General features: G+C 40.3%; 1 protein-coding gene across 1 annotated transcript in view; it reads left to right on the forward strand.

Moving 5' to 3' along the window:
• Positions 1 to 26,867, forward strand: part of ARHGAP19 (Rho GTPase activating protein 19) — a 52,522-nt gene that overhangs the window by 10,689 nt on the left and 14,966 nt on the right. Inside the window, exons 2-8 of the mRNA XM_037496075.2 lie at positions 8,181 to 8,446; positions 9,284 to 9,364; positions 10,797 to 11,006; positions 12,810 to 13,036; positions 16,469 to 16,555; positions 21,478 to 21,543; positions 25,100 to 25,288. Coding sequence (XP_037351972.1) covers positions 8,181 to 8,446; positions 9,284 to 9,364; positions 10,797 to 11,006; positions 12,810 to 13,036; positions 16,469 to 16,555; positions 21,478 to 21,543; positions 25,100 to 25,288 — 1,126 coding nt within the window. The remainder of the gene's footprint in view (positions 1 to 8,180; positions 8,447 to 9,283; positions 9,365 to 10,796; positions 11,007 to 12,809; positions 13,037 to 16,468; positions 16,556 to 21,477; positions 21,544 to 25,099; positions 25,289 to 26,867) is intronic.

Below are 26,867 nucleotides of genomic sequence, written 5' to 3' on the forward strand. Positions count from 1 at the left end.
TTTTTCTTTTTAAAATTCATTGGAAATGGCTTTATATAGTAAGTCATTGTCTCTCTGTGTGTGCTCATTTATATATATATGATTCTTTTGGTCATTGTTATATGTCCACGATGGTGCATGTAACTGGGATTCCTCCATTTTTATTGCTGTAAATTATGCCACTATATATTTCATAATTTTTAAATCATTCTGGACATTATGCTTCCAGTTTTGGCTGTTTAAAAATTGTTGGAACGTTCTTGTTTGTTGTTTTTGGTGCACATGTGGCTGCACGTTAGGTGTGGAATAGAATTGTTGGATCATAGGGGTATATTTATTCAACTTAGTAGCTAAAACCAAACAGTTTTTCAAAATAGCAGTATAAAAGAATTACTGTTATTTTTTTTAAAGCTTAGTGTTGTTAATCTCTTTAATTTTAGTCATTCTGTTGAATAATAGGTTGTCATTGTTTTTTAATTTGCATTTTATTGATGTCTAATGATACTGAAGAGTTTTTTTCATGAATGTGTTGGTCACTTGTCCAGACTTTTTTCTCATATTTTATTGAACCCTCTTGCTTATTTTTCTATTGTTTCTTTTTTCTTATTGATTTGTAGGAATTCTTAATATACTCAAGATATGAATCCTTTTTTTGCTATATATCTGTGACTGTGGCTGTAATATTAATACGTATAACAGATACATTTTCCTATTCTGGCTTGCTTTTTCACTTTCTTAATGGTGTATTTTGAACACAAGTTTTTTACTACAATGAAGTCAAATATATTAATCTTTTTCTTCATGGTTAATATTTTCTATGTTTTATTTAAAAATTAATTTCCCTCTGTGGGTTTCAATAATATATTCTATATTCTAGAAAGTTTGTTTTAGTCTCTACCTTTAGATCCATAATTTACCTGGAATTTATCTTTGTATATCATGTATACACACAAAAGAAATTGTTTATAATGTCACTTGCTGTACAGAAATAAGTATCAGATTTCATTTACCCCCCCCAGAGATGTCCAAGTTCCCCAGCACTGTAAGTGAAAAGGTCATCCACTTAGGTGGAATTGCAGTTCCACCTTCATCCTGAATCCAGTAAGGAAAGCAAAGGAAGTAATAAAGATAAGGTCAGAAATTAATGAACTAACCAACAAACATGCAGTAGAGGGATTCAATAAAACCAAACCCTGGAACCTTGGCAAAGCTAATAAAATTGATAAACCTATAATAAGATTCATAAATTTAAAGAGGGAAAACAAATTACCAAAGAGGATATCATTATGTCACCTAGAGGCATTAAAATGTTCCTAAGAGGATATTCAGTAAATTTGAAAATTTATGTGAAATAGACAAATTCCCAGAATATATAACTTACCAAAGTTAATACAAGAATAGAGAATTTAAATAGTCCTATAACACAAAATAAATTGAATGTATATTTAAAATCCTTACAAAGTAGACTATGGATGGTTTTATTATCCACTTTATTTTTATTTTTTAATTTTTTTAATAGAGGCATGTTTTATTTATTTATTTTTATTTGTTTATTTGTTTTGTTTATACAAGCACTGGGTACAGTCAGAAGCATGGGAGGGTGAGAGAATCCACCAGAGCCAGAGCGGGGAGCAGAGCAGGCAGACCGACGAAATACACTGCCGAGGGGAGCAGTGGGCTGCAGGAAAGGTCTGCGCGCCATGTGGGACCCTCCTCTGGTGGCCTGGGAGCAGCCGGGGATCAAACTGGCAGCTTCGCAACCCAGCGCTCAACCGCTGCACCACCGGGGAGGCCCTATTTTTATTTTTTTAAAGATTTATTTATTTATGCATACAAGAACAGGGGTGCAGACCAGAGTTATGGGGTATGAGAGGATTCACCAGAGACAATGTGGAACAGAACAGGCAGATCTTCTGAAATACACTGCTGAGGGGAGCAGTGGGCGAGACAGGAGAGGTCTGCTGTGCCATGTGGGTAGCTAGCTCCCTGGCTGGCCAGGTTTAAACTCCTGCTTCAGAGGCTGCGGATAGCTTCACAGTGCTGTGCTTAACCCCTTGCGCCACCCGGGAGGTCCCATTAACCACTTTTTTTTTTTAAAATATTTTATTTATTTATTTATTTATTTATTTATTTATTTATTTATTTATTTATACAAGCACTGGGTACAGTGAGAAGCGCGGGAGGGTGAGAGAATTCACCACAGCCAGAAGAGAATTCACCAGAGCCAGAGCAGGAAGCAGAGCAGGCAGAAGGACTGAAGTACACTGCTGAGGGGAGCAGCGGGCAGCAGGAGAGGTCTGCGCGCCCGCCATGTGGGACCCTCCTCTGGTGGCCGGGGAGCAGCCGGGGATCGAACCGGCGCTGCAGAGGCTGCGGGCAGCTTCGCAACCCAGAGCTCAACCGCTGCGCCACAGGGGAGGCCCCCCACTAACCACTTTTAATTGAACATTTTAAAGAAGAAATAACAGTCTTATATAAACTTTTTCAGAAAATAGAAAAATAAGATTACTTCCCAACTAACTTTTTTTTTTTTTTAAGATTTACTTATTTATACAAGAACCGGGGTACAGGCAAGAGGCGCGGAAGGGTGAGAGGATTTACCAGAGACAGAGCGGGGAACAGAACAGGCAGACTGACGAAATACAAGACTGAGGGGAGCAGCGGGCAAGACAGGAGAGGTCTGCCCCGCCATGTGGGATTCTCGCCGGCCGGCCGGGATTGAACCCACACTGCAGGGTCTGCGGACAGCTTCACAGTGCAACTCTCAGCCACCTGTGCCACCAGAGAGGTCCCCAACTAACTTTTAAAGATCAGCACAGCCTTGATATGAAACCTAACGAAGATAATACAAGAAAGGACAATTACAGGCCAACCACAAATATGGAGAAACCTAAGCAAACTTATACCATACTAAATTCAACAATATATAAACATGATAATACATTATAACAGCATTGAGTTTACTCTAGACATGCAAGGTTGGTGTAACATTAGAAAATTAGTGTCATTTACCATATAAAATACAAGTGAAAAATAATATTAACAGAGGAACACACATTGACTCATTTTTATAAATAATGCTTACCATACTAGGATAAAAGATACAACCTGAATATCATAGTTTTCACCAAAATGATGGTTGGTTAAAGAAAGATACCATTTGAGCCTTCCTGGTGGTGCAGTGGTTAAAGTCAAAGTGCTATTAAGCTGTCGGCACCCACTGCGCCATGAGTTCGAGCCCAGGCCTGGGAGCTAACCTATATATTGCGCAGCAGACCTCTCCTGTCTTGTCCACTGCTCCCCTCTGCAGTGTATTTCAGTAGCCTGTTCTGCTCCCCACTCTGTCTCTGGTGAATTTTCTCATCTTTGCCCCTCGCCCCCCACCCATCTCTAACCTACACCCCAGTTCTTATATGTATAAATAAATAAAATAAATCTTTTTTTTAAAAAAGAAAAAAAGATGCCATTTGAAAATTTGTTTTACCATAATTATTTCTAAAGTTGGGGTTTCTTTTCATGTTTATTAGTCATTTAGGCCTCCTGTTCTCTGAATTTACTTGACTAATTTTCTGGAGTGAATGTATTTTTCTTGTAAATTTTAGGCATACTGATATTCTGAATGCCACTCCTTTATATATTCATGATGGATTTCTTTTTCTAGTTTATGGCTTGTCTTTTTTTATTTTAAAGTTTTGAATTTATTTATGAATGGGTTGTATGTTCACATGCATCAAAAATCCAGAAAATACAAAAGAGCATACAGTGAAGTTTCTCTCCCACTCCTGTTCTTTCATCCAATTCCTCTCTCCAAAGTCATTGTGACTTCATTTTAAAAAAATGTTTATAATGTCACTTGCTGTACAGACGTTTTAAATTTTAATATACTTCTGTATTATTTCAGTCTTGGTGGATTGTGCTTTTTATCTCCTGTTTAAGAGATCTTTCCTCTGCCTCATTAATTTATTCTTCCAAACTGTTTTCTAGAGTTTTTAAATTTAGGCTGTTCGTTTTTAGATCTATGTTCTGTTTGGAACTTTTTTTTTTGTATGTGGTATGAGGTAGGAATTATATTCCTCCATATCATAAAACTACTTGTACTTTTACTTTAGGGAATTGTTTTGTCTAATACAACTTTTCGGTGGTGATGGAAGATACTATTGAACTTAATAAGCAATTTGGGAAATACAGTGAACTAGTCCAGTTCTTAAAAATTTTTGTTTTGTTCCTACTTGCAGATGAGTGCCTAGAGTTCTAATAAGTCTGCCTTTCAGGTCCCATAATGTGTCCTTGTGTCCTCTGACATGTCTGGAATTTGTGTAGGCTGAGATGGGGCAGGGAAAGGAGGGTTCTTTTGTCACAACTAAGGAGAAAGCTTTTTTCCTATCCATTCGATGTACCAATGCCTCATCAGAAACTTTCAGCACTTATGTAAGAAATTTGTTTTTTCTTGAACTTGACAGACTTTGAGGTTGTTTTAAAAGAAGATACTGTAAAGTAGGAAGTTAGTTTGCTTAAATATAATACTTTAAAATTTTTTTTTAGCTTTGAATCTCTTAAGTTCTTAGCCATGTTCCGTGATAGTCTCAGCTTTATACTGTGTATTGTGTATTTTGTGGAAAAGGAGTAGTGGGCTTGGTGACATGGGAATAACAAGAACATGTCTTTTCCATTTTTCATCTTTCAGGTTAGTTTTACTTCTTTTTTGACCAATGCTCTCTTGGTTCTTGTCTTACCAAATGTTCTGCTCAGAAAAAATGAGGAAAAAGAAAAAAGAGAACTAGGTTAAAGAAATTAATGTAGGGCAAAGCAAGAGTAAATGATGGAGGGAGAAAAAGCATAAGGGAAAAGTAACAGATTACCTGTGTTTTAGAGCTTCAGAGGTATCTTTTTTGTATATTTTTTTGTGAATAGGTAGGAACAACCTTGAACTTCTTTACTCTTCTGTCTACTACACTTATTTAAGAGCAGGTGCTATTTAGGGGGTGATGCCTAGACTGAAAGAATTCTGTTGAAAAACACTGTAGCTAGGGCTTTATGCTTCTCTTTCTTTTTTCACTTGCGTTTGATCCAGCTCAGTGCTGGAGGGTCAACTGTGAGGTAAGGTTTAGAATCTTAACTTAGCCTTGCTCGGGACATCAATGAAATAAGAATTTGGAGAGTGTATGTATGTATGCATTTCTGCTTCAGCCATTTAATGGATACTACTCATGTACATTTGCATGATAGGACTAACAGGAGCTGAAATCTGTTATTTAGAATTAAAAGGGATGTGAGTTCATAAAATCATTGTTTAGGCTAGATATGATGTGAATGTTGATATTCAGTATGAATGCGATCACTCTCAAACTCATGTTTTCTGGCTCTGGGTAGAAAAATAATTAAAAAAAAAAAAGAATATTTATTTATACAAGCACTGGCTACAGTCAGAAGTGCAGGAGGGTGAAAGAATTCACCAGAGCCAGAGTGGGGAGCAGAACAGGAAGACTGATGAAGTGCACTGCTGAGGGGAGCAGTGGGTGCGGCAGGAGAGGTCTGCTACGCCATGTGGGACCCTCGCCGTGGCCGGGGAACGAACCGGCGCTGCAGAGAGTGGGCAGCTTCACGGCCCAGCGCTCAACCACTGCGCCACCAGGGGAGGCCCAGATTTATTTTAATTTATGCATACAAGAACTGGGGTGCAGGCCAGAGGTGCGGGAGTGTGAGAGGATTCACCAGAGACAGAGTGGGGAGCAGAACAGGCAGACTGACTGAAATACACTGCTGAGGGGAGCAGCGGGTAAGATAGGAGGTGGGGTGAGACAGGGCTAGCTCCCTGGCCTGGGGTAGAACTCTTGCTGCAGTGGCTGCTGATAGCTTAATAGCATTGACTTTAACCCCTGCGCTACCCTAGAGGTACCTCCCACTACCAGGGAGGTCCTGACTCTTGTTTCTTGACAGAAATAAGCTGATGTTTAAAAAAAGAGGTTTTTGTTAACGATTTAGGAAACAGTTGCTTTTGATTTTAGTTGGCTTATAGTCAGTTGGCATTTTTAGTTTATGCAGGAATGATAACCTGTCTTAAACTGTGTAAAAGGCTTGAGGAGGCAAGCATTATAAGTTCTCTTTCTTCAATAACTTTTTGTCTTGAAAACATGCATTCATAATTTTAAATTTTCACCTGAATTCTTATCATTTTAGAGAAAAGAAGTAATTTAGTTAGCTACCAACTGGAGATTTGGGCTGTTGATTAAAAATTCTGTAATAGTTTTTCAGGGAAGTAGAGATGAACTTTGAAGTATACCCATACCTTATTTTCATTATAGCATTATTAAAAATTAGTCCATGTAGTGTTGGAAAGGTGTATCATAGATTACTTACATTTAATACTTACAGGTGTCATTTTTTTGGAGCAGTGCTTTGGTGCCAAGGGTGTAGTGGGAGACTTTTGTGATTTTTTAATTGTAGAAATCTTTGTATTAGTCAGGTGAATTTCAACTTTACTTGATAGATAAGTTGTCCTTTCTGGCTTGTATTACATCTACTCAGAGGTTAGAAAATAAATAACTGTTTCTATAATAAGGATTAGAACAGATCATTAGATAATAAGTGATGTGTGCTGTAAGAGATGGAATAATGCTGTTTTATATATACGATATTGGAAGTAAAATGGAGTACAGTTATTAGGCATTAGGAAACAAAGAACAGGGAAGAAGATATTTCTGAGAGTCAAAAGAGCTTTGCTGGGATTATGGCAAAGTACTGTAGGAGTGGAAAACCAGCTAGGGGCCAGCAGAACATACAGTGTTATTCAATGATGGAAGAATGAAATTAGAAGCAAAATGTAATTCCCCAAGTACTCTGGAGAGAAGAACCTGTCCAAATAAAGATTGGACTTAGATGATGGGAGAGAGGCATTGAAAATTAAAGGATTTAAAAATAAAAGAGTGACTTCTTGCGGGAGGGACTAATTCTTGGGTTGCTTGACAGAGAATATTTTATCTATATTATTTAATTTTTAATGAGGAAAATGCTTTCACATATTGTGCAATTAAACAATATAAAAAGAAAACTATATGGCCTCCTTGGTGGCACAGGGGTTAAGTCTCAGCACTATGAAGCTATTGGTAGCTACCGCAGCACAAGTTCAATTCCCAGCCAAGGAGCTAACCCTTGATGCAGCAGACCTCTCCTGGCTTGCCTGTTCTGCTCTCCACTCTGTCTCTGGTAAATCCTATCACCCCTTGTACCTCTTGTCTACACCCCAGCTTTTGTATGCATAAATAAATCTTTAAAAAAAAATAAAACCTGTTTTTCACCCTGGACAAGGCTGAATTAATATCTATTTAATGTACCTCTAAAATGTCTTTCATTCTAGTGAAGGCTTTTTGGCTCTGAGGAATAGAATCCAAGGGCGACTGGATCAGTTAAAGGGGTCTGATTATAAGGAGATTATTTACCTATATGGACCTAGGAATCACAGAACCCTGTGGGTAGAGTAAATGTATCTGAAATGTCTATTACATTATTATAGTGTTAGCTCTTACATAGTCTCAGGTTTACTGTCCTGAATGTGGCCTGACTGTGGCCTTGTCAGCAGTTGCTTGTTGTATAGTACTGACTGTATTCACAAGAAGGCCTTAATTTAATGATTATCCACTGCTGTGTTAAGGGAAACACCTACAGTCTAATGTCTTACAAGTTTTTAACAGTAATTAATCCAGGGTTTGACTGTTCTATACGGAAACATGGTCCATGTGACTAGCAATTCTAATAAACTATTAGAGCTGGGAGTCTGTAAGGATCTGTATCTTCCTGCAGTATATGCTTGAAATTAAGAGACAAACTTAGGTAATATCAAACTGGCTGTTCGATGATTTCTTTCATTAAACTAAGTACTTAAGTGTTTGTTTCAGTGAGTATTACCTCAGCAACAAGTCCAAATTGTCTTCTTTTGTGCAGTGTAGAGTAAGGATTAGTTTTTTTTTTTTTTTTTTGTGGGACCCTCGGTGGCGGTCGGGGAACGAAACAGCACTGCAGAGGCTGCAGGCAGCCTCGCAGCCCAGTGCTCAACCACTGCACCACCAGGGGAGGCCCAGGATTAGGTTTTTCCAAAGACCAACATGTAGATGAATCTACAGAAAGTGGGTAATGGTATGGTTGAGAGGACCTGAGAAACACATGCAAAAATGATCCCAACAATCCTTCTGTTTCCTATTTTCCAGTGATGCCATCTGCAGTTTTGTTATCTGCAATGACTCTTCCCTTCGGGGTCAGCCCATTATCTTCAATCCTGACTTTTTTGTGGAAAAACTCCGACATGAGAATCCTGAGGTGTTCACTGAGTTGGTGGTCAGCAATATTACAAGGCTCATCGATTTACCTGGAACTGAGTTGGCCCAACTAATGGGGGAAGTGGACCTTAAATTGCCTGGTGGGGCTGGTCCAGCATCAGGATTCTTCCGGTCTCTGATGTCTCTCAAACGGAAGGGTAGGAGATGTGTCTGGGAAGGCTGGGTCCATGGGCTTCACTCCTAACATCTGCGTGAAGTTACTATGACTGTAAAGGGTTTTTTTGTCATTTTTCTCATTTTTATGTAGCATAATCTTATTTAATAGTACTAAAAATTATAATCTAGATAAGTAAGCAAAGCAAATATAGTCAGTCCTCAAGGAATGCCATGATTAAGTAGTTATAAAGGTCACCTTGATTTTAATGTCCTCTTAATACTGTACTAAAATAATATTTAAAAAAAAAACAACAAAATCACACAGCTGGACAGTAAGGGAAATTTGAACTTTTTTTATTGCAATAGTTTTCAAACATTTTTATTCTCCGAATGCTTTGGATAAGCATTTGAATGCCTATGAATCACCCAGAAAGTTTCCAGGAAATAATTGTAGCACTGCTTTTGCTAAGCTATGAAAGAGGCACTATTTTATTTTATTAAATATGAGGAGATCATTTAGGTAGAAAAAAGTTTAGACATTGTAACAGATCAGACTGTACCAACTAGTGGATAATCTGTCATACTTAGACAATTATTTGGCTCTAAGTTCTGTTTTTCATAAATATCAACATTCTGGGTATTGATACTTAAGAAGATGGTCTGTGCCTTCAAGGAACCTATAGTCAACACGTAGAGAGTTTTTTGAAAGTTATCCTGATTGTATTTTTTGGTGCATGTCCAGTTTTGAGGTTTTGTTTACTGACTCCATGAAAACAGTTGCTGAATTGTAATATAGATGCTTGGGTGACTTGTAAGTATGATGATTTTGTACTATTTGTGGAAAACATAGACCTTTCCTGTCTTTTTTTTTTTTTAAGAAAAAGGAGTAGTATTTGGATCTCCTTTGACAGAGGAAGGCATTGCCCAGATATACCAGCTGATTGAATATCTACACAAAAGTAAGACTGCTCAAAATTTTGTTGTTGTTTGTTAATGAAAAATTATGAGTTTGCTATTGAGAGTTAACTTCCTGGAATCACTGGGTGTCTATTAATCATCAACAGTGACACTAATTGGTGATGTTTTCAGGTGGCATGTTTTTAAATATATTTCCTCTTAAATTTCATCTCATGTATTGATTTTATATTGTCAAAGGTGTATATAGATTAGATAGTGTCTGTGAAATTATATTTTCCTCTTCATTCAGAGACATTTCTGGAAATATACATTGTCCCTAAAGAATTGTAACAATGAATTATCACCAAAGATATTCTCATTTCTAAAATTCTATGATTAAAATACAGTCTTACTTCCTATTCATTTATAGCAGTCATGCTGGTAAATGTCATTGCTCTAAGTGCTTGATACAGCATGTGAAATTTGTGGCTTTATGTGATGCTTTAACTTTGACATATTACTTACGGCTTATTCTATGTGGGACACCATGCTAGGAGCTAGAGTAGAGATTGCAAACTGATGGTCTAAGGACTCCATTAATGTTTTGTTGGCAAAGGATTAAATTAAAAGATAAAATTGTCAGTTTTAAAGTGGTGAGGGTTCATATTTTTAGTTTTTTTGGATGCTAAGCAGATACAGCATCCTTCAGCTGTGTTTCCTCTTGGACATGATCTGCTGGAGCAAATGTCTGTGCCCTCCAGTTTGTTATGGTTCCTTTTCATTCATTTACTGTTACCTGCCTGAACTGTAGGCATTTGAACTTGGAGCCTTGAATTAAGAGGCTATAAACAGAGGTAAATATTTACCTTAATTTGAAACATGAACTCTCACACTTCTTCCAGATCAAACCAAAGCTGTCTATCCCATCTTTTTTTTTTTTTTTTAATCTCAATAGATTAGTTTAGGACCTAATTGGGAGGGAAGAATGACCCTACACTTCTGGGAATCTCTTGGTGTGAAAGGTAATCCAACAGGTTAAAGTTCTAATTCCTGGGACAACACGGAGAGTCTTGATTTGTTTTGGGCTGGGAAACCATTTACAGGAAAAACGAGCCTCATATGAACTCAGCCTCCCTTCTGTGATGACCAAAGAAGGGGAGTGCCTTTAGGGAGCTTTGGCTTTTCTCCCAACTGATTTTTCAGATTCATTCTGACTATTGTTTCGAATTCTGTCTCCAGATGGTACTCAGGACGTTGAATGACTCCTGGGAGACCATCTCTTAGTCTGGGAGATCACCAGGTGCTCAGGGATGTTAAGACATGTCTCTTCAGGGGCCAGTGGTTTTAAACTACTCTGGGAAAAAAGACAGAAACCTCCTTCTAAGGTCTTGCAAAAGGTCTTTGAATTGTGAAGTAGTCTTTTAGACAATGTATTTTAATCATAATTTCCCTTTTTGATTCCTTTCTACATGACTTCTGTTCTGTGCTAAACAGACTTGCGAGTAGAAGGTTTGTTTAGAGTACCAGGGAATAGTGTCCGACAACAGATTTTAAGGGATGCTCTCAATAGTGGAACGGATATTGACTTGGAATCAGGGGAGTTTCACTCAAATGACGTTGCCACCTTGCTGAAGATGTTTCTTGGAGAGTTACCTGAGCCCCTGCTGACACATAAACATTTCCATGCACACCTTAAAATTGCTGGTGAGTATAGGAAGTGAGATATAAATACATTTCTTTCAATTTAATAGTTTGGAATATATGCATGTTTTTCATTGGATTGATTCATATACTGGAGATGGTTACAAGTTCGTTATATTTGCCTTGCTTTGGGACTTTTGCTAAGTATTATTATGCCTCAAGTGAGATAACTTCTACTCTTGAAAATTTCTCTTTAAAACTAATTTTATGGTTTTTTAAATAGGCAATATATTCTCATGGTTCAGAATTCAAAAGGTTCAAGAATATACAGTGAAAAGCCCTTTACCCTCACTCACCCCTTTTCCTAGTACTCTGTTTTTCTTCCTGGAGGCAGCTCATGCTCTTGATTTCTGGTGTATCATTCCAGAGATATTTTATAAGCTTACAAATACATATTTTCCTTTCACTCTTTTCATGTAATTATGGGGTATTATATACATGGTTCTTTGGTCTGCTCTTTATACTGAATATATCTTGGAGAATGTTCCATTTTCAGCTCATAAATAGTTTTCTCATTTTCTTTCATGTTTGTGTGATAAGGGATTCATTTTTAGATTGCACAGCTGTTATGCTGCTATAGGCTTTAAGTGTGCACAGCATCAAAATCCATACTGAATCTATTTAGTTTTCTGCCCTCGAGGATTTTCTTCTAATTTTAAGGAAAAATATTAAATATAAGATTTTTTCTTTTGAATAACTTTTACTACTTAAAATTTTAGTTTTGAATTTCTAACATTTAATAAGATTAGCTCTTTTTTGTACTTCCTCGAGTTAATTTAGTGCAGTATTTGAAATCCTCTCTGAGGATGCACCGTCCTTTGAGATCATATTGAGGTGTGGCACAGTCGTAGCAGTGTTTGATAAACCTTTGTGATGATGACAGGATTTTTGTTTTCAAAAAACAGGAAAAGCTTATAGAAATATTATCTTCCTTTCATAAATCTTGAAGTTTTATTGAAGTTAAAAGGTTTAACTAACACACTAATCATTTTCAGGTCGATATGAATTGTACCTATGTGGTTATCAGTGTCCTTTGAAATGCTGATTATCCAGTGGACTGTCTTTATAATAACCTGTGTCTCCTGGTGAGGGCAGAAACAGTGATTCTGCCTCCATGAGGTGATACTTGGGTCATGCCGTTACCAGGCATAATTCACTTCTCATATTTCTTTCAGCAATAACATCCCTGAGTGAGGGAAAGTGAAGGGGGTGGAATTATTAAAAATATATATGGGCATGCTTTTCATTTCTTCTCGGTGTATACCTAGGAATGAGATTGCTGGGTTATAAGGTAATTGTTTACATTTTTGTGGAATTCCACACTGTTTTCCAAAGTAGTTGCATCTTTTTTTTTTTTTTTTTTTTGTAGTTGCATCATTTTACAATCCCACTGCAATGTAAAGGAGTTTAATTTTCTCTGCATTCTTGCCAACACTTGGTATTATCAGTCTTTTGATTATAGCCATGCTAGTGTGTATAAAGTAGAATCTTACTGTGGTTTTGATTTTACATATACATTTCCTGATAGCTAGTGAAACCGAGTATACTGATACTTACTGACCATTTGTGTATCTTCTTTGGGAGAATGTCTGTTTGTCTTTTGCTTGCTTTTAATTGTTTTTTGTCTTTTGTTATTGAGTTGTATTGACATTATCTTGTTACTATATTTTGTTGTAATCCGTGTTGTTGCCTGAATTTATTTTTTCATTTCTTTTGTTGGGATTGAGGGGAAGATTATAATAGGAGCATTGATTTTTCTTGATTGTATTTTTTTCTTACTTTGCAATCATTTCTTTTGTCCTCAAGATTTGATGCAGTTTGATGATAAAGGGAACAAGACAAATGTACCAGATAAGGAGCGGCAGATTGAGGCTCTTCGGTTGCTCTTCCTTATTCTCCCTCCACCCAATCGTAACTTGCTGAAGTTATTGCTTGATCTCCTGTACCAGACAGCAAAGAAACAAGACAAGAATAAGATGTCTGCCTATAATCTGGCCCTTATGTTTGCACCCCATGTCCTATGGCCAAAAAATGTGAGTGTTGAGGGGACGAGCAAAGATTGCCAGATTTTCTTGGGCTGGGCCTCATCCTGTGGTTGTACTTTGGTGAGGTTATCAGGGTTCAAGGTCTAGTTTTCAGCTTTATGATGTTAGGAACTTTTTTACTAGATCATTTAAGAGTTTTACTAGATCATTTAAGAGTTATCAAACCTAAGGGAACTGATTTCTGTTAATCTTACCTATAATCAATCTCTGATAAACTTAAATGGCAGTTTATTAGTGGAGACTCTTAGTCGAAATTGTAACTCTTAAATAATAATTATGGATTGTCAGTCTGAATTCCTTTTTTTTTTTAAATTTTTAATTTATTTTTTCATAGAAGACCTAGGGTGTAGGCCAGAGGTGTGGGGGTTTGGGGGTGGGGTGAAAGGATTCGCCAGAGACAGTGGGGACAGATTGAAATACACTGCCTTTTTTTTTTTTTTTTTAAAGATTTATTTATTTGGGCCTCCCCGGTGGCGCAGCGGTTGAGCGCTGGGTTGCGAAGCTGCCCGCAGCCTCTGCAGTGCTGGTTCGATCCCCGGCTGCTCCCCGGCCACTGGAGGAGGGTCCCGCATGGCGCCAGACCTCTCCTGCCGCCCGCTGCTCCCCTCAGCAGTGTACTTCAGCCCTTCTGCCTGCTCTGCTCCCCGCTCTGGCTCTGGTGAATTCTCTCACCCTCCCGCACTTCTGACCGTACCCAGTGCTTGCATAAATAAATAAATAAATTTAAAAAAAAAAAAAAAAAAAAAAAGATTTATTTATTTATGCATATAAGAGCTGGGGTACAGGCCAGAGATGAGGGGCTAAGAGGATTCCAGAGACAGATGAGGAACAGAGAAGGCAGACTGACTGAAATGCACTGCTGAGGGGAGCAGTGGGCGAGGCAGGAGAGGTTTGCCTTGCAATGTGGGTTTCTCTCTGGCCAGCCGGGGATTGAACTTGTGCTGCAGAGGTTGCGGACTGCTTCATAGTGTGGTGCTTAAGCCCTTGCGCCACCAGGGAGGCCCTTGAAATACACTACTAAGGGGAGCAGCAGGGAAGACAGGAAAGTTCTACTGTGCAATATGTGGATCCAGTTCCCTGAGTGGGAATCAAACTCAGGCCATAGTGGTGATAGTGCTGAGACTTAACCCCTAGGCCACCAGGGAGGCCCACTCTGAATTCCTTTTTAACACAAAAATCTTGGGAATTCAAACTGATATCTGGAGGGTTGTGTGGTATAAATTTAGAATAGCTTATAATCTTACAGGATAGTGTTACTAAACTTTTATTAAGAGGACACAGAGCGGGCTCCCTGGTAGTGCAGGTGGTTGAGCGCCGCACTGTGAAGCTGTCTGCAGCCTCTGCAGAGTGGGTTTAATCCCGGCCGGCCGGCGAGAATCCCACATGGCGAAGCAGACCTCTCCTGTCTTGCCTGCTGCTCCCCTCAGCAGTGTATTTCGTCAGTCTGCCTGTTCTGTTCCCCGCTCTGTCTCTGGTGAATCCTCTCACCCTCCCGCACATCTGGCCTGTACCATGGTTCTTGTATAAAAATAAATAAATCTTTAAAAAAAAAATAGAGGACACAGAGCAATTTTGCCTTGGTGGTAACTTCCTTTGCCTGTAGTTATACTCTTCTTGAATAAAACTGAATGTACTTCTGGGCCTCCCCGGTGGCGCAGCGGTTGAGCGCTGGGTTGCGAAGCTGCCTGTGACCTCTGCGGCGCCGGTTCGATCCCCGGCTGCTCCCCGGCCACCGGAGGAGGGTCCCACATGGCGCGCAGACCTCTCCTGCCGCCCGCTGCTCCCCTCAGCAGTGTACTTCAGTCCTTCTGCCTGCTCTGCACCCCGCTCTGGCTCTGGTGAATTCTCTCACCCTCCCGCGCTTCTGACTGTACCCAGTGCATGTATAAACAAACAAACAAACAAGTAAAATAAATAAATAAAGCATGCCTCTATTTAAAAAAAAAAAACAAAACAACTGAATGTACTTCTTATTACTGAGACTATGGTTTCTCAGGACTACATGAGAAATAAATAAAATATCTGAAGTCTTTTGTATTAATTTTTCATGTGGAGGCACATAACTTCATATTCTTGTCCTTTTGTAACATAGGTTTTACTATGTGATGAAATTGGGAGCCAGGATACTTGGGTTAGAAGCTACAAATCAGGGCCTCCTTGGTGGTGCAAGGGGTTAAGTTGCGGCACTATGAAGCTATTGGCAGCCACTGAAACACGAGTTCTAGCCCCACCAGGGAGCTAACCCACATGGCACAGCAGACCTCTCCTGTCTCACCTGCTGCTCCCCTCAGCAGTGTATTTCAGTAGATCTGCCTGTTCTGCTCCACACTCGGTCTCTGGTGAATCTTCTCACCCGCCGCACCTCTGGCATACACCCCAGCTCTTGTATGCACAAATAAATAAAATCTTAAAAAAAAAAAAAGCTGCAGACCAGCTTTATTACCTGTATCCTTTACCCTGTTTATGCTTAGGCCCCTCTGTATATTGGGCAGATTACTTTACCACTTAACCTCACAAAGTTTTGGGGATGATAATAGAAATAGATAGGATATGGTGACTTAGAAAAATTTTAATATTATGAGGAATTAGAAAAGGAAAGGTAAAGGAGAGAGGTTATGTGGGATATTTTACCTAACAAGTAACTAGTGGAAAAATAATATAAAGTTCCTGGCTAGGAAGAGCCTCTGACCGGAGTATGGGGGTGTTTGAGAAGAAAAGAAACACCAACATTTGTCCACATGAAGGAGATCAAACCTTATAATGGAAGAATTTAGAATGAGCTAAATGAGACTGAAAAAGGAATGAGTAATCTGTGCCTATAAAAAGAAATATTTAAGAGCTCTTGGTAAAAGCAAACAGATTAAGTAACAAAGGTACATGTTAAGGATGAGGACTTTGGTATAGTAGAGAGGCTGAAGTGCTTAAGAGAGAGGCAGGAGAAACGAGAAGGGAATCAATGACCATTGCACTGTTTTTTAAGAAATAGGTGTCCATTAGTGACCTTTTTTTTCGGTTTTTGGAGAAACTCCAGTTTTTTGAAGAGGCACTATCCTTGACGGTTGGCACAGATTCTGTTCTTTTGCTCGTTTTGAATCCCTTCTAGATCTTTTTTTCCTTCTAGATCTTTTTTTTTAAGCAATTCTGCTTGCATATTTAATTCTCAAGTTGAATTAGGAAATGAAGATTGGTTCTCAGGGATTTCTTGGTCATTTCAGGGATGCTTGATTCTTCCTAGAGTATGTCAGATTTGGTGGAAACCCACTGAACCAGAAAGCCTTCCCAGTATTAAACATGGTATTAGAGGCATTTTATTGGGGATAGAAACTCATACAGTTGAAAGAATATTGGTAAGTAAATGGAGCATCTACCTTCTCTTTCCCGTTCTTAATTTCTCCTTTTTGTTTTTTTTTCTCTGAATAGGTCACTGCAAATGACCTTCAAGAGAATATCACAAAGTTAAACAATGGGATGGCTTTTATGATTAAACACTCCCAGAAACTTTTTAAGGTAGGTAAGGGATGGGATTTGGGTGGTAACAGGACTAGGAGGATAGAACACAGTAGGGACTTCAGCAGGACTATGAAGATAACTAGATAAGGAAGACCCTGACGGGCATTAAAAACCAAATGGACAGTGGCAAAAACCAGAGGAACTACCCAAGGTGGGGAGGAAAAGGAAAGTACTGGGAGGCTGCCCTCTGGGTCATTGACTCCACCCTCTGAGTCCTTTTCTTAAAAGGCAGCTTTACTAATTGGGAGATGGGTAGTTTTAGCCTGCCTGATTCTTGCTGGTAGAATTTTGAGAGTTTGCCAGCCTCCTTTCATTCTGTAGTCTTTGTCCCCTTTAGTCCAAACTAGCGGTATTTCTTTTAATGTAATTTTCTCAAGAACTTTGTGACTTTTCTGTGGATTTCAGGGTATTCACTCCATCATACAAAACCCATATATACAAATCTTTTGAAGGTAAACCCCTTTCTACTTTGGTTTCCTGCTGAAAAGGCTGAGGGCAATACCTTTACACTTCCTGGAGTCCTTCTGGTTTGATTCAGAGGATTTGTGAGGCAGGCCTTTACTCTCTTGAAAGGGGCCTTTTATGTGACTGAATTTTTTGACCTTTTGATGTTTCTAAGGTTTTAGCAAAAGGTTGAACAGTCATAGCCTTGGTCTTTTAAGTATACTTTTTCTGATAGTCAATTTCTTAATTTTCACATCTTTTCACACCTGGAAAGGCTGAGAATTTTTTTTTTTAAAGATTTATTTATTTATACAAGAACCGGGGTACAGGCCAGATTCATGGGAGGGTGAGAGAATTCACCATAGGCAGAGAGGGGAACAGAACAGGCAGACTGACGAAATACACTGCTGAGGGGAGCAGCGGGTGAGACAGGAGAGGTCTGCTGTGCCATGTGGGACCCTTGCTGGCCGGCCGGGATCGAACGGGTGCTGCAGAGGCTGCGGACAGCTTCACAGCACGGCTCTCAACTGCCTGCGCCACCAGGGGAGGCCCAAAGGCTGAGAATTTTTAAGTTCATTCATTTCTGATTCTTTTTGTTACCGACTTAACTTGTTCATATGAGTTAACCAGATCCTATGGCTCACTGCTTAGAAAGCCAGACTGAAAGATGAGGTTGTTTCCACAAATAACTCCATTTATTAACATGCATTGGCACCATGGGAAAATGGCTGAGTTAGCTTTGCAGAAGACCATTTCCTCAAGGGGCAAGTGAAGGAGGACTATATAGGAAAGAAAGGAATGCAAACACGTGGGCCGGGGAAGGGTTTCTTCATTTTCAGGTCTAGTAGGGCACTAGACAGCCTAGGGGCGGTCATCACAGCATTTTTGATCACCTTCTTGGAATAGTTGTTATTAGTTGAAAAGTGGAATTGCTGTGTTATGTAATTCTATTTTTTTTGGGGGGGAACTGCCATACTATTTTTCATAGTGGCTATCCCATTTTACATTCCCACTAACTGCACAAGTGTGATTGCCATTTCTTCACATTCTCACCAAAATTTGTTATTTTGTTTCTGGGTTTTTGTCTTTTCTAATAGCTATACTTAATGAACATGAGGCATTTCCTAATTGGTTTGCATTTTCCTAATTAGTGATGTTGAGCCTTTCATGTGCTTATGCCGATTTGCATTTTCTTTGGAAAAGTGTCTTAAGTCTTTTGCTTGTTTTGAATTGAGTTTTATTTGTTGTTGTTGAGTTATAAGAGTTCACTATGTACTTGAATTGTGTACAATGACACAAAAGCCCAGAAACATTTCTTTGGTCATTCTTCTGTAGTCATATTTCCCTTGGACTATAACTGGGAAAGATTCTCTGCTTTTAAGGATCCAGGTGATTATATTGGGACCCACCTGGATAATCTAGTCTAATCTCCCCATTACACAGGCCTTAATTACACCAGCAAATACCTTTTAACATGTAAATTATATCACTGTGAAGAATTTTAAGATACAGATTATTACATACCTTAGAGATAAAACAAGAATAGTCTCCTAGAGATGTAATTCAGTTTGGTGCAAGTTCTAATTATTAGGCTCTTTCAGGCATTCTGTTTTACCTTCCTTTTCCTTCTACAGCTGTATTCCTCTTTCAGCTTTGCATCCTTGGGGTTTTGATTCATATTTACTACTTTACCTTTGTTTCCAGGTTAGTATGAACTTTCTTTGAACCTCTATTGATCTCTAAAGGAGAAAAATAACTTTGTTTTGGAAATTTATTCTGGTCTTAGGTGTCTTCTCTTTGGATTCAGGTCAGGAATATTTTTCTTGTGGGCACCTGCTTCAGCACTTTGACTAACTAGGTTCTACCCTAAACTTTACCCCTGGATGAAAAATGGTTATTCTGTGTGTTTGATTGCTTGTTCTAAGGTTCTGTTTTATCCCAGGTTTGTTCTTCTTGGGCTTTGTCTGTCTTACTCTTAGGCTTCTTTGGGTGGACTTTTTTCCTCCTTAATGCTTAGATACTATTTTTTGCCTCATTCAGTGTTCTTTGTATTTTCTGTTTTTCCTGCCCTGTCATTATTCCTAAAATTCCTTTTAACTGTTTATAGTTCAGTCCTCTACTATCTGACTAAGTCTGGCTTTATCTCTTCCCCAACACAAGTAACCACATCTTTTCCTAGAGACATATGTACAGTTACCGTCAATTCCCATTTTATCTGGGAAGTCCTTTTGTTGTTTCCTATGAAACATTGTTTCCTTCTGTCAAATACTTATACTTCTCATATTTTCATTTGAACCAATCTGCCTCTTGCACCCTCTGTGGGTATCCCTTTAGCTATAGTATCTTTTGGAGCAGTTTTTTTTTCCCCCCACAAAGATTTACTTTTGCATACAAGAGCTGGGGTATAGGCCAGAGAAGCGGGGTGGGGGGTGAGAGGATTCACCATTGACAGAGTGGGGGACAGAACAGGCAGATTGACCGAAGTAGACTGCTGAGGGGAGCAGCGGGCGAGGCAGGAGAGGTCTGCTGCGCCACGTGGATTGCTCCCTGGCCGGGGGTCGAACATGCTGCAGAGGCTGCGGATTACTTCATAGTGTGGTGCTTAACCCCTTGTGCCACCAGGGAGGCCCCTGGGGCTTTTTTTTTTTTAAGCTTATAGATTAGGTGATGTGGTTCTGTCATATTGTTTGGGGGAAAATCTCTTTTGGTTTTGAGCTCTGCTTTATAGTTTTTCAAGTTAAAAATTTAACTGTTAGATATTGCTTGGGTGCAGGGGGAAAACTCGCCCTTATTTGGATTCTTCTGAGGGGCAGTTCAACAATTTAACACCAGACAGATTAGTAGGAGAAAAGACCAAAAGTTAATGATGTACATGTGGGGAATTCACATAACTGTGCATTCTAAGGAATAATAGAGTAAACCAGGGACATTTTATTCTGTGTTTAAGGACCTGGGACTCCAGGGACAGAGGGGGAAACTTCACATGACAGACAGAAAAGGGATGATCTTGTCTTTACTTTTGAAGAGGACATGTTCATTGATAAATCTGCACCGGGGTGATAGTCCCCAAAGTACATTCTTCTAGGTCATAAAAGGAGGAGCAGTGATTCTTTAATTAGGAAAAAGGGGAAAGACCAAAAGCTCCTACGACCTTTATTTCTCTTAATTTAAAATAATATATTCTTGGGGCCCTCTCTGGTGGCGCAAGGGGTTAAGCACTGCACTGTGAAGCAATCCACAGCCTCTGCAGCACGAGTTTGATCCCTGGCCGGGCAGGGAGCAACCCACATGGCACAGTAGACCTCTCCTGTCTCGCCCGCTGCTCCCCTCAGCAGTGTACTTGGGTCTGTTCCCCACTCTGTTTCTGGTGAATCCTCTCACCCCCCACATCTCTGGCCTGTACCCCAGCTCTTGTGTGCATAAATAAATAAATCTTAAAAAAAATCTATTCTTTAAATAATGGTAATAGACTTTCTGAGGCTAACGGGTCTCCATTAATCTTTTTTTTTTTTTTTTAAAGATTTATTTATGCATACAAAAACTGGGGTATAGGCCAGAGGTGGTGAGAGGATTCACCAGAGATGGAGTAGGGAGCAGAACAGGCGGTATTTTCTTCCCTCCTACCCTTTCTCACTTTTTCCTTCCTTCATTTTTAATCACTGTATGGTTCAGCATTCTATGGATGTTTGCGAGTTTATCCCACATTCCTCTGTTAATACATATTTAGGTGGTGTCCAATCTTTTGATTAGTCTTATCTAAGAGTTACAACTTACTATGTTATTAAGATCATATAAGGTAATTCTGTATAAAATAATTCTAAGGGCCTCCCTGGTGGCGCAGCGGTTGAGCGCTAGGTTGCGAAGCTGCCCGCGGCCTCTGTGGCGCCGGTTCGATCCCCGGCTGCTCCCCGGCCACCGGAGGAGGGTCCCACATGGCGCGCAGAACTCTCCTGCCGCCTGCTGCTCCCCTCAGCAGTGTACTTCGGTCCTTCTGCCTGCTCTGCTCCCCGCTCTGGCTCTGGTGAATTCTCTCACCCTCCCACGCTTCTGACTGTACCCAGTGCTTGTATAAACAAAACAAACAAACAAACAAACAAATAAATAAATAAAACATGCCTCTAAAAAAAAAATTCTAAAATATGACTGGGGGACTGTTTGTAAGACTTTTAGAGGTGGTTTTTGTTGAATATAAACATTACTATAGATATCTGTATTTTTGTTATTGGGTCATTTGAGTATATAGATGCCATATTTGATTTTTAAAACAGCAGTAGTAGGATGGTGTCTTTATAGTTTTCCCATCAGATTTGTCGAGATATATTTTTGGTGAAAGTTATAGAATAGGGCATTTTAAAATTTCTTTTTCTAGAGTAATCTGCCAGTCACATCATTTTAAGAACCACTGTTCCTGTGGCTTGAAACAATTTTAGATACTACTAACTATCCCGTCTGGTTTAATTTTGTATCCTGCCCAGGCTCCTGCTTATATTCGGGAATGTGCCAGATTGCACTATTTGGGCTCGAGGATGCAGGCATCAAAGGTAAGAACAGGAACTTTTTTTTCCCCCAAAGATTTATTTGGTAGGAGGAGGGAGAGGGATCAGAGAAAGGGAGGGAGGCACACAGGGGCCTGAGGTGATGGTGCACGGGTGCATTGGTGAAGGAAACTCTATGGGGACTACACCTGAGGGGGTCGGGGGAAGCAAATATTGTTTAAAAATGAACAATGATGTAAAAAAAAATTAATATAAAAAATAAAAAATAACAAAGTAACAACAAAAAAAAAAGATTTATTTATTTTTATACAAGAGCTGGGATACAGGCCAGAGGCGTGGGAGGGTAAGAGGAGTCACCAGAGAAGGAGCTGGGAGCAGAACAGGCAGAAGGCCGAAATACACTGCCAAGCGGAGCAGCGAGTGTGACAGGAGAGGTCTGCCACGCCATGTGGGACTCTCCCTGGCCAGCCGGGAATTGAACCCGTGCTGCAGAGGCTGTGGACAGCCTCATAGTGCTGTGCTCAACCCACTGTGCCACCGGGGAGGCCCAAGAATAGGAACTTGCTCTTAGTTCAAGCAATTAAAATTAGTGAAGTTCTTAAACAGTGAGGTTCTAAAAGGAAAGCCATGGAAAATAAAATGTTTTCAGTATTAGATTTAAAAATCATCTAGCTATTTTAAAATAAGAAAGAAGGGCCTCCCTGGTGGTGCAAGTGGTTAAGCACTGCACCATGAAGCAATCCACAGCCTCTGCAACATGAGTTCGATCCCCGGCCTGCCAGGGAGCAACAGACTTCTCCTGACTCGCCTGCTGCTCCCCTCAGCAGTGTACTTCAGTATATCTGCCTGTTCTGTTCCCCATTCTGTCCCTGGTGAATCCTCTTACCCCTTGCATCTCTGGCCTGTACCCCAGCTCTTGTATGCATAAATAAATAAATCTTAAAAACATAAGAATAAAATAAGGAAGAAGATTGAGAAGAAAATTAAGTATTCAAATAAAAATGCCCCTTTACAGTGGCTGCATTTAGAGGTGCTCCATGGTGGATGGTATCTTCTACGTAAGAGTGATAGTGTGGATTGATTGCACCAGTACCTTTTTTTTTTTTTTAATTTTTTTTTTTTTTTTTTTTTTTTTTAAGATTTATTTATTTATTTATTTATACAAGCACTGGGTACAGTCAGAGGTGCGGAAGGGTGAGAGAATTCACCAGAGCCAGAGCGGAGAGCAGAACAGGCAGAGTGACAAAGTACACTGCTGAGGGGAGCAGCGGGCGGCAGGAGAGGTCTGCGCGCCATGTGGGACCCTCGCCCTGCGGTCGGGGATCGAACCGGCACTGCAGAGGCTGCAGGCAGCTTCGCAACCCAGCATTCAACCGCTGCGCCACTGGGGAGGCCCTGCACCAGTACCTTTTTTCATAAAGCCCTTAAGTACTTGTTGTATATGATATAAACAGTTTGAAAGTAACAAATGCTTTGCAGTAATAAAAGTACAATTATATGTAATACATTCTTCTTTTTCATTTTTTTTAAATTTATTTATTTATGCATACAAGAGCTGGGGTACAGGCCAGAGATGTCGGGGGTGAGAGGATTCACTAGAGATAGAGTGGGGAACAGAACAGGCAGATTGACCAAAGCACACTGCTGAGGGGAGTTAGGAGAGGTCTGCTGTGCCATGTGGGTTGCTCCCTGGCCAGCCGGGGATCGAACTCATACTGCAGAGGCTGCGGATTGCTTCACAGTGTGGTGCTTAACCCCTTGTGCCACCAGGGAGGCCCTGTAATACATTCTTTATTTTTTTTTAATTTTTTAAAATTTTTTTATTTTTAAAATTTTATTTATTTATTTATTTTTTTAACAGAGGCTTGCTTTATTTATTTATTTGTTTGTTTGTTTTGTTTATACATGCACTGGGTATAGTCAGAAGCGCGGGAGGGTGAGAGAATTCACCAGAGCCAGAGCGGGGAGCAGAGCAGGCAGGAGGACTGAAGTACACTGCTGAGGGGAGCAGCGGGCGGCAGGAGAGGTCTGTGGGCCATGTGGGACCCTCCTCTGGTGGCCGGGGAGCAGCCGGGGATCGAACCGGCGCTGCAGAGGCTGCGGGCAGCTTCGCAACCCAGCGCTCAACCGCTGCGCCACCGGGGAGGCCCTGTAATACATTATTGTTTCAAGTTCAGTGGTAAATTAATTCTTACATCAAAAAACTAAGACTTGAGACCGCATGAGGTTAGAAAGCAAATGTTAGATGCTTATTAACACGATCACATATAATTATTGAGCTTTAAAAGCAGGGCATTTAAAAAAAGTCACACAAAGAGATAAAATATTTTTTTTTATAAAGTTTTTTTTTTAAGATTTATTTATTTATATAAGCACTGGGTACAGTCAGAAGCGCGGGAGGGTGAGAAAAATCACCAGAGCCAGAGCCACGAGCAGAACAGGCTGACTGACGAAGTACACTGCTGAGGGGAGCAGCAGGCGGCAGGAAAGGTCTGCGGGCCATGTGGGATCCTCGCCCTGTGGCCAGGGATCAAACCGGTGCTGCAGAGCTGCAAAGGGTGCGGGCAGCTTCGCAACCCAGCGCTCAACCGCTGCACCACTGGGGAGGCCTGAGATAAAATATTTTTAAATTATTTCTATTTAGTTTGTCTTGTTAGAAACTTTAGGTGTCATCTTATGCTATTTTTTTCTGCTCTGGTTTGTTTGTACTTTTTTTAAGCAAATGTTTGGTGTGACCAGGAAAGCAGCATATGATTTCAACTAGCTTAACTGGAGTGTGGTTTTTCTTAGAGAGTTGTTTCTGTTCCTGCTGTATAGTTAGTGTATCCTGTTGTCACGCGTGGGAAAGAACACCCACCAAGGACCCCTGCATTTGGGCTCCAAGACAAGGCCGTCACTTGAATAGTCATTTAGATCACTTTATTTTTTTTTTTTTTTTTTTTTTTTAATTTTCTAGAGGCATGTCTTATTTATTTATTTATTATTTGTTTGTTTGTTTGGTTTATACATGCACTGGGTACAGTCAGAAGTGCGGGAGGGTGAGAGAATTCACCAGAGCCAGAGCGGGGAGCAGAGCAGGCAGAAGGACCGAAGGACACTGCTGAGGGGAGCAGCGGGCGGCAGGAGAGGTCTGCGCGCCATGTGGGACCCTCCTCCGGTGGCCGGGGAGCAGCCGGGGATTGAACCGGCTGCAGAGGTTGCAGGCAGCTTCGCAACCCAGCGCTCAACCGCTGCGCCACCGGGGAGGCCCTAGATCACTTTAAACTTCAGCTTAGCTTCAGTTTTTCCTCTATGAAATGGGAATAATACCTTCCCTGCTTACCTCAAAGCACAGTAGTGAGAATGACATGAAATTAACAGATGCTTTGAAAACCGAACTCTTAGGAACTTAGGCTCTCTGGGCAGGTCATGGGAGTGAGTTATTAATATAACCTATAATTATAGGTTTATCTTTATCTGCTAATGGTACTTAGATTTGTCTTCCTGGGTATTAGAACATACCATGTTCTTCCCCCAAACCTCTCTTTTTGTTCCAGGTTTATGGGGCCTGAAAATAAAACTGGCAGGTTGTATTAATTCACTTTTTTCAATTTTTTTCTAGGATGATCTTGATCTGACAGCTTCATGTCATACCAAGTCCTTCCAACTCACAAAATCTCAGAAATGGAACCGAGTAGATTCCTACTCCCACGAGGAGACCCAGCAGCGTACAGATGAGGCACTGAGAGAGCTGTACCAACATGTTCACAATATGCCAGAGTCAGCAAAGAAGAGACAACTTATTAGACAGGTGCCTGAAGTCAGGGAAGCATGACAGGGCTTTTGGAATATAGAATCAATGGGAATATTATTTTTTTAAAAAGATTTATTTATTTATGCATATAAGAACTGGGGTACAGGCCAGAGGTGCAGGGTAGTGAGAGGATTCACCAGAGACATTGTTGGGGAGCAGATGAGGCAGATCCATTGAAATACACTATTGAGGGGAGCAGCAGGGGAGCTATGCCATGTGGGTTAGCTCCCTGGCTGGCTGAGGATTGAACTCATGCTGCAGTGGCTGGTGATAGTTTCATAGCACTGTGTTTAACCCCTGCACCACCAGGGAGGCCCCAATGGGAATATTGTTAAGAATCTCATATAAGTTTTGGCTCTTATTAGCACCAAGTATTGATTCATTCGAGAAAGTGAACTTGTCTGTGGAACTGTGGGTGTGATCTCTGTACTACTGCCCAGGGGGGAAAGTAGTGGAGGCGCTTGGATTTCTATAGTTAAACAGGAGGATCTGTGGCCTCCTTTGTGGCCCAGGGTTAAGTCTCAGTAATATCAAGCTATTACCAGCCCCTGCGGCATGAGTTTGATCCCTGGCCAGGGAGCTAACTCACATGGCACAGCAGACCTCTCCTGTCTTGCCCACTGTCTTGCTCCCCTCAGCAGTGGATTTGCCTGTTCTGCTCCCCAATTCTGTCTCTGGTGAATCCTCCCACCCCCGACACCTCTGGCTTACACCCGTTTCTTGTATGCATAAATAAATTAAAAAAAAAAAACACTAAAATCTTTAAAAAAAACAAACAAACAGGAGGATCTAACTATAGTTAAGAGTTTCTCTAATTTTGGTTATGTACCAAGTATGCTGAGAGAGAATCAGCAGTTATATTGTCTCACAGTTTTTTTTTTGTTTTTTTTTTAAGATTTATTTTATTTATACCAGAGAAGGGGTATAGGCCAAAGGTGCGGGAGGGTGAGTGAATTCACCAGAGACAGAGCAGGGAGCAGAACAGGCAGAAGGACACTGAAAACACTTCTTAGGGGAGCAGCGGGCAAGACAGCAGAGGTCTGGCGTGCCATGTGGGTTTCTCTCTGACCGGCTGGGAATCGAACCCGTGCTGCAGAGGCTGCGGACAGCTTCACAGCGCTGTATCAACCTGCTGCACCACCGGGGAGGCCCTTGTCTCACAGTTTAAACCTGTCAGATTCTCTTGGCAAATAACTTAATCTTTCTGAATTTCAATTTTGTTTGTAAAGTGGTAATTGTAATGTCCATGTTTCATGGTTGTAAAGATTAAAGAGAACAAAAGTAGTAGTTCTTACTAACGAGTTGTTTGCATTTGGAAAACAACAAGGTTTTAATCTGATACTAAAATTAGGAATTCTTGTGACTAAGTTTGTTTATTTTTTAACTATAGGAGCAAAATTAGGCCTCTTATTTGCCATTTTGAGACTCTGAATGTTGCTTGAGTGAATCCTAATGATTGGTCAGTTTTTTTCCTCAGGAAATTTGTCTCAATTTCTCTTGAATTTTAGCTGAACAGACAAGGTCAGCTTCTTGACTTCTTATTCAACTGGGACTTACTTGAGGGGGGAGTCTTTTT

The sequence above is a fragment of the Talpa occidentalis genome, unplaced genomic scaffold, assembly GCF_014898055.3.
Source record: "Talpa occidentalis isolate TD23 unplaced genomic scaffold, MPIMG_talOcc4v2.1 talOcc4.8, whole genome shotgun sequence".
In the NCBI taxonomy this organism is placed as follows: domain Eukaryota; kingdom Metazoa; phylum Chordata; class Mammalia; order Eulipotyphla; family Talpidae; genus Talpa; species Talpa occidentalis.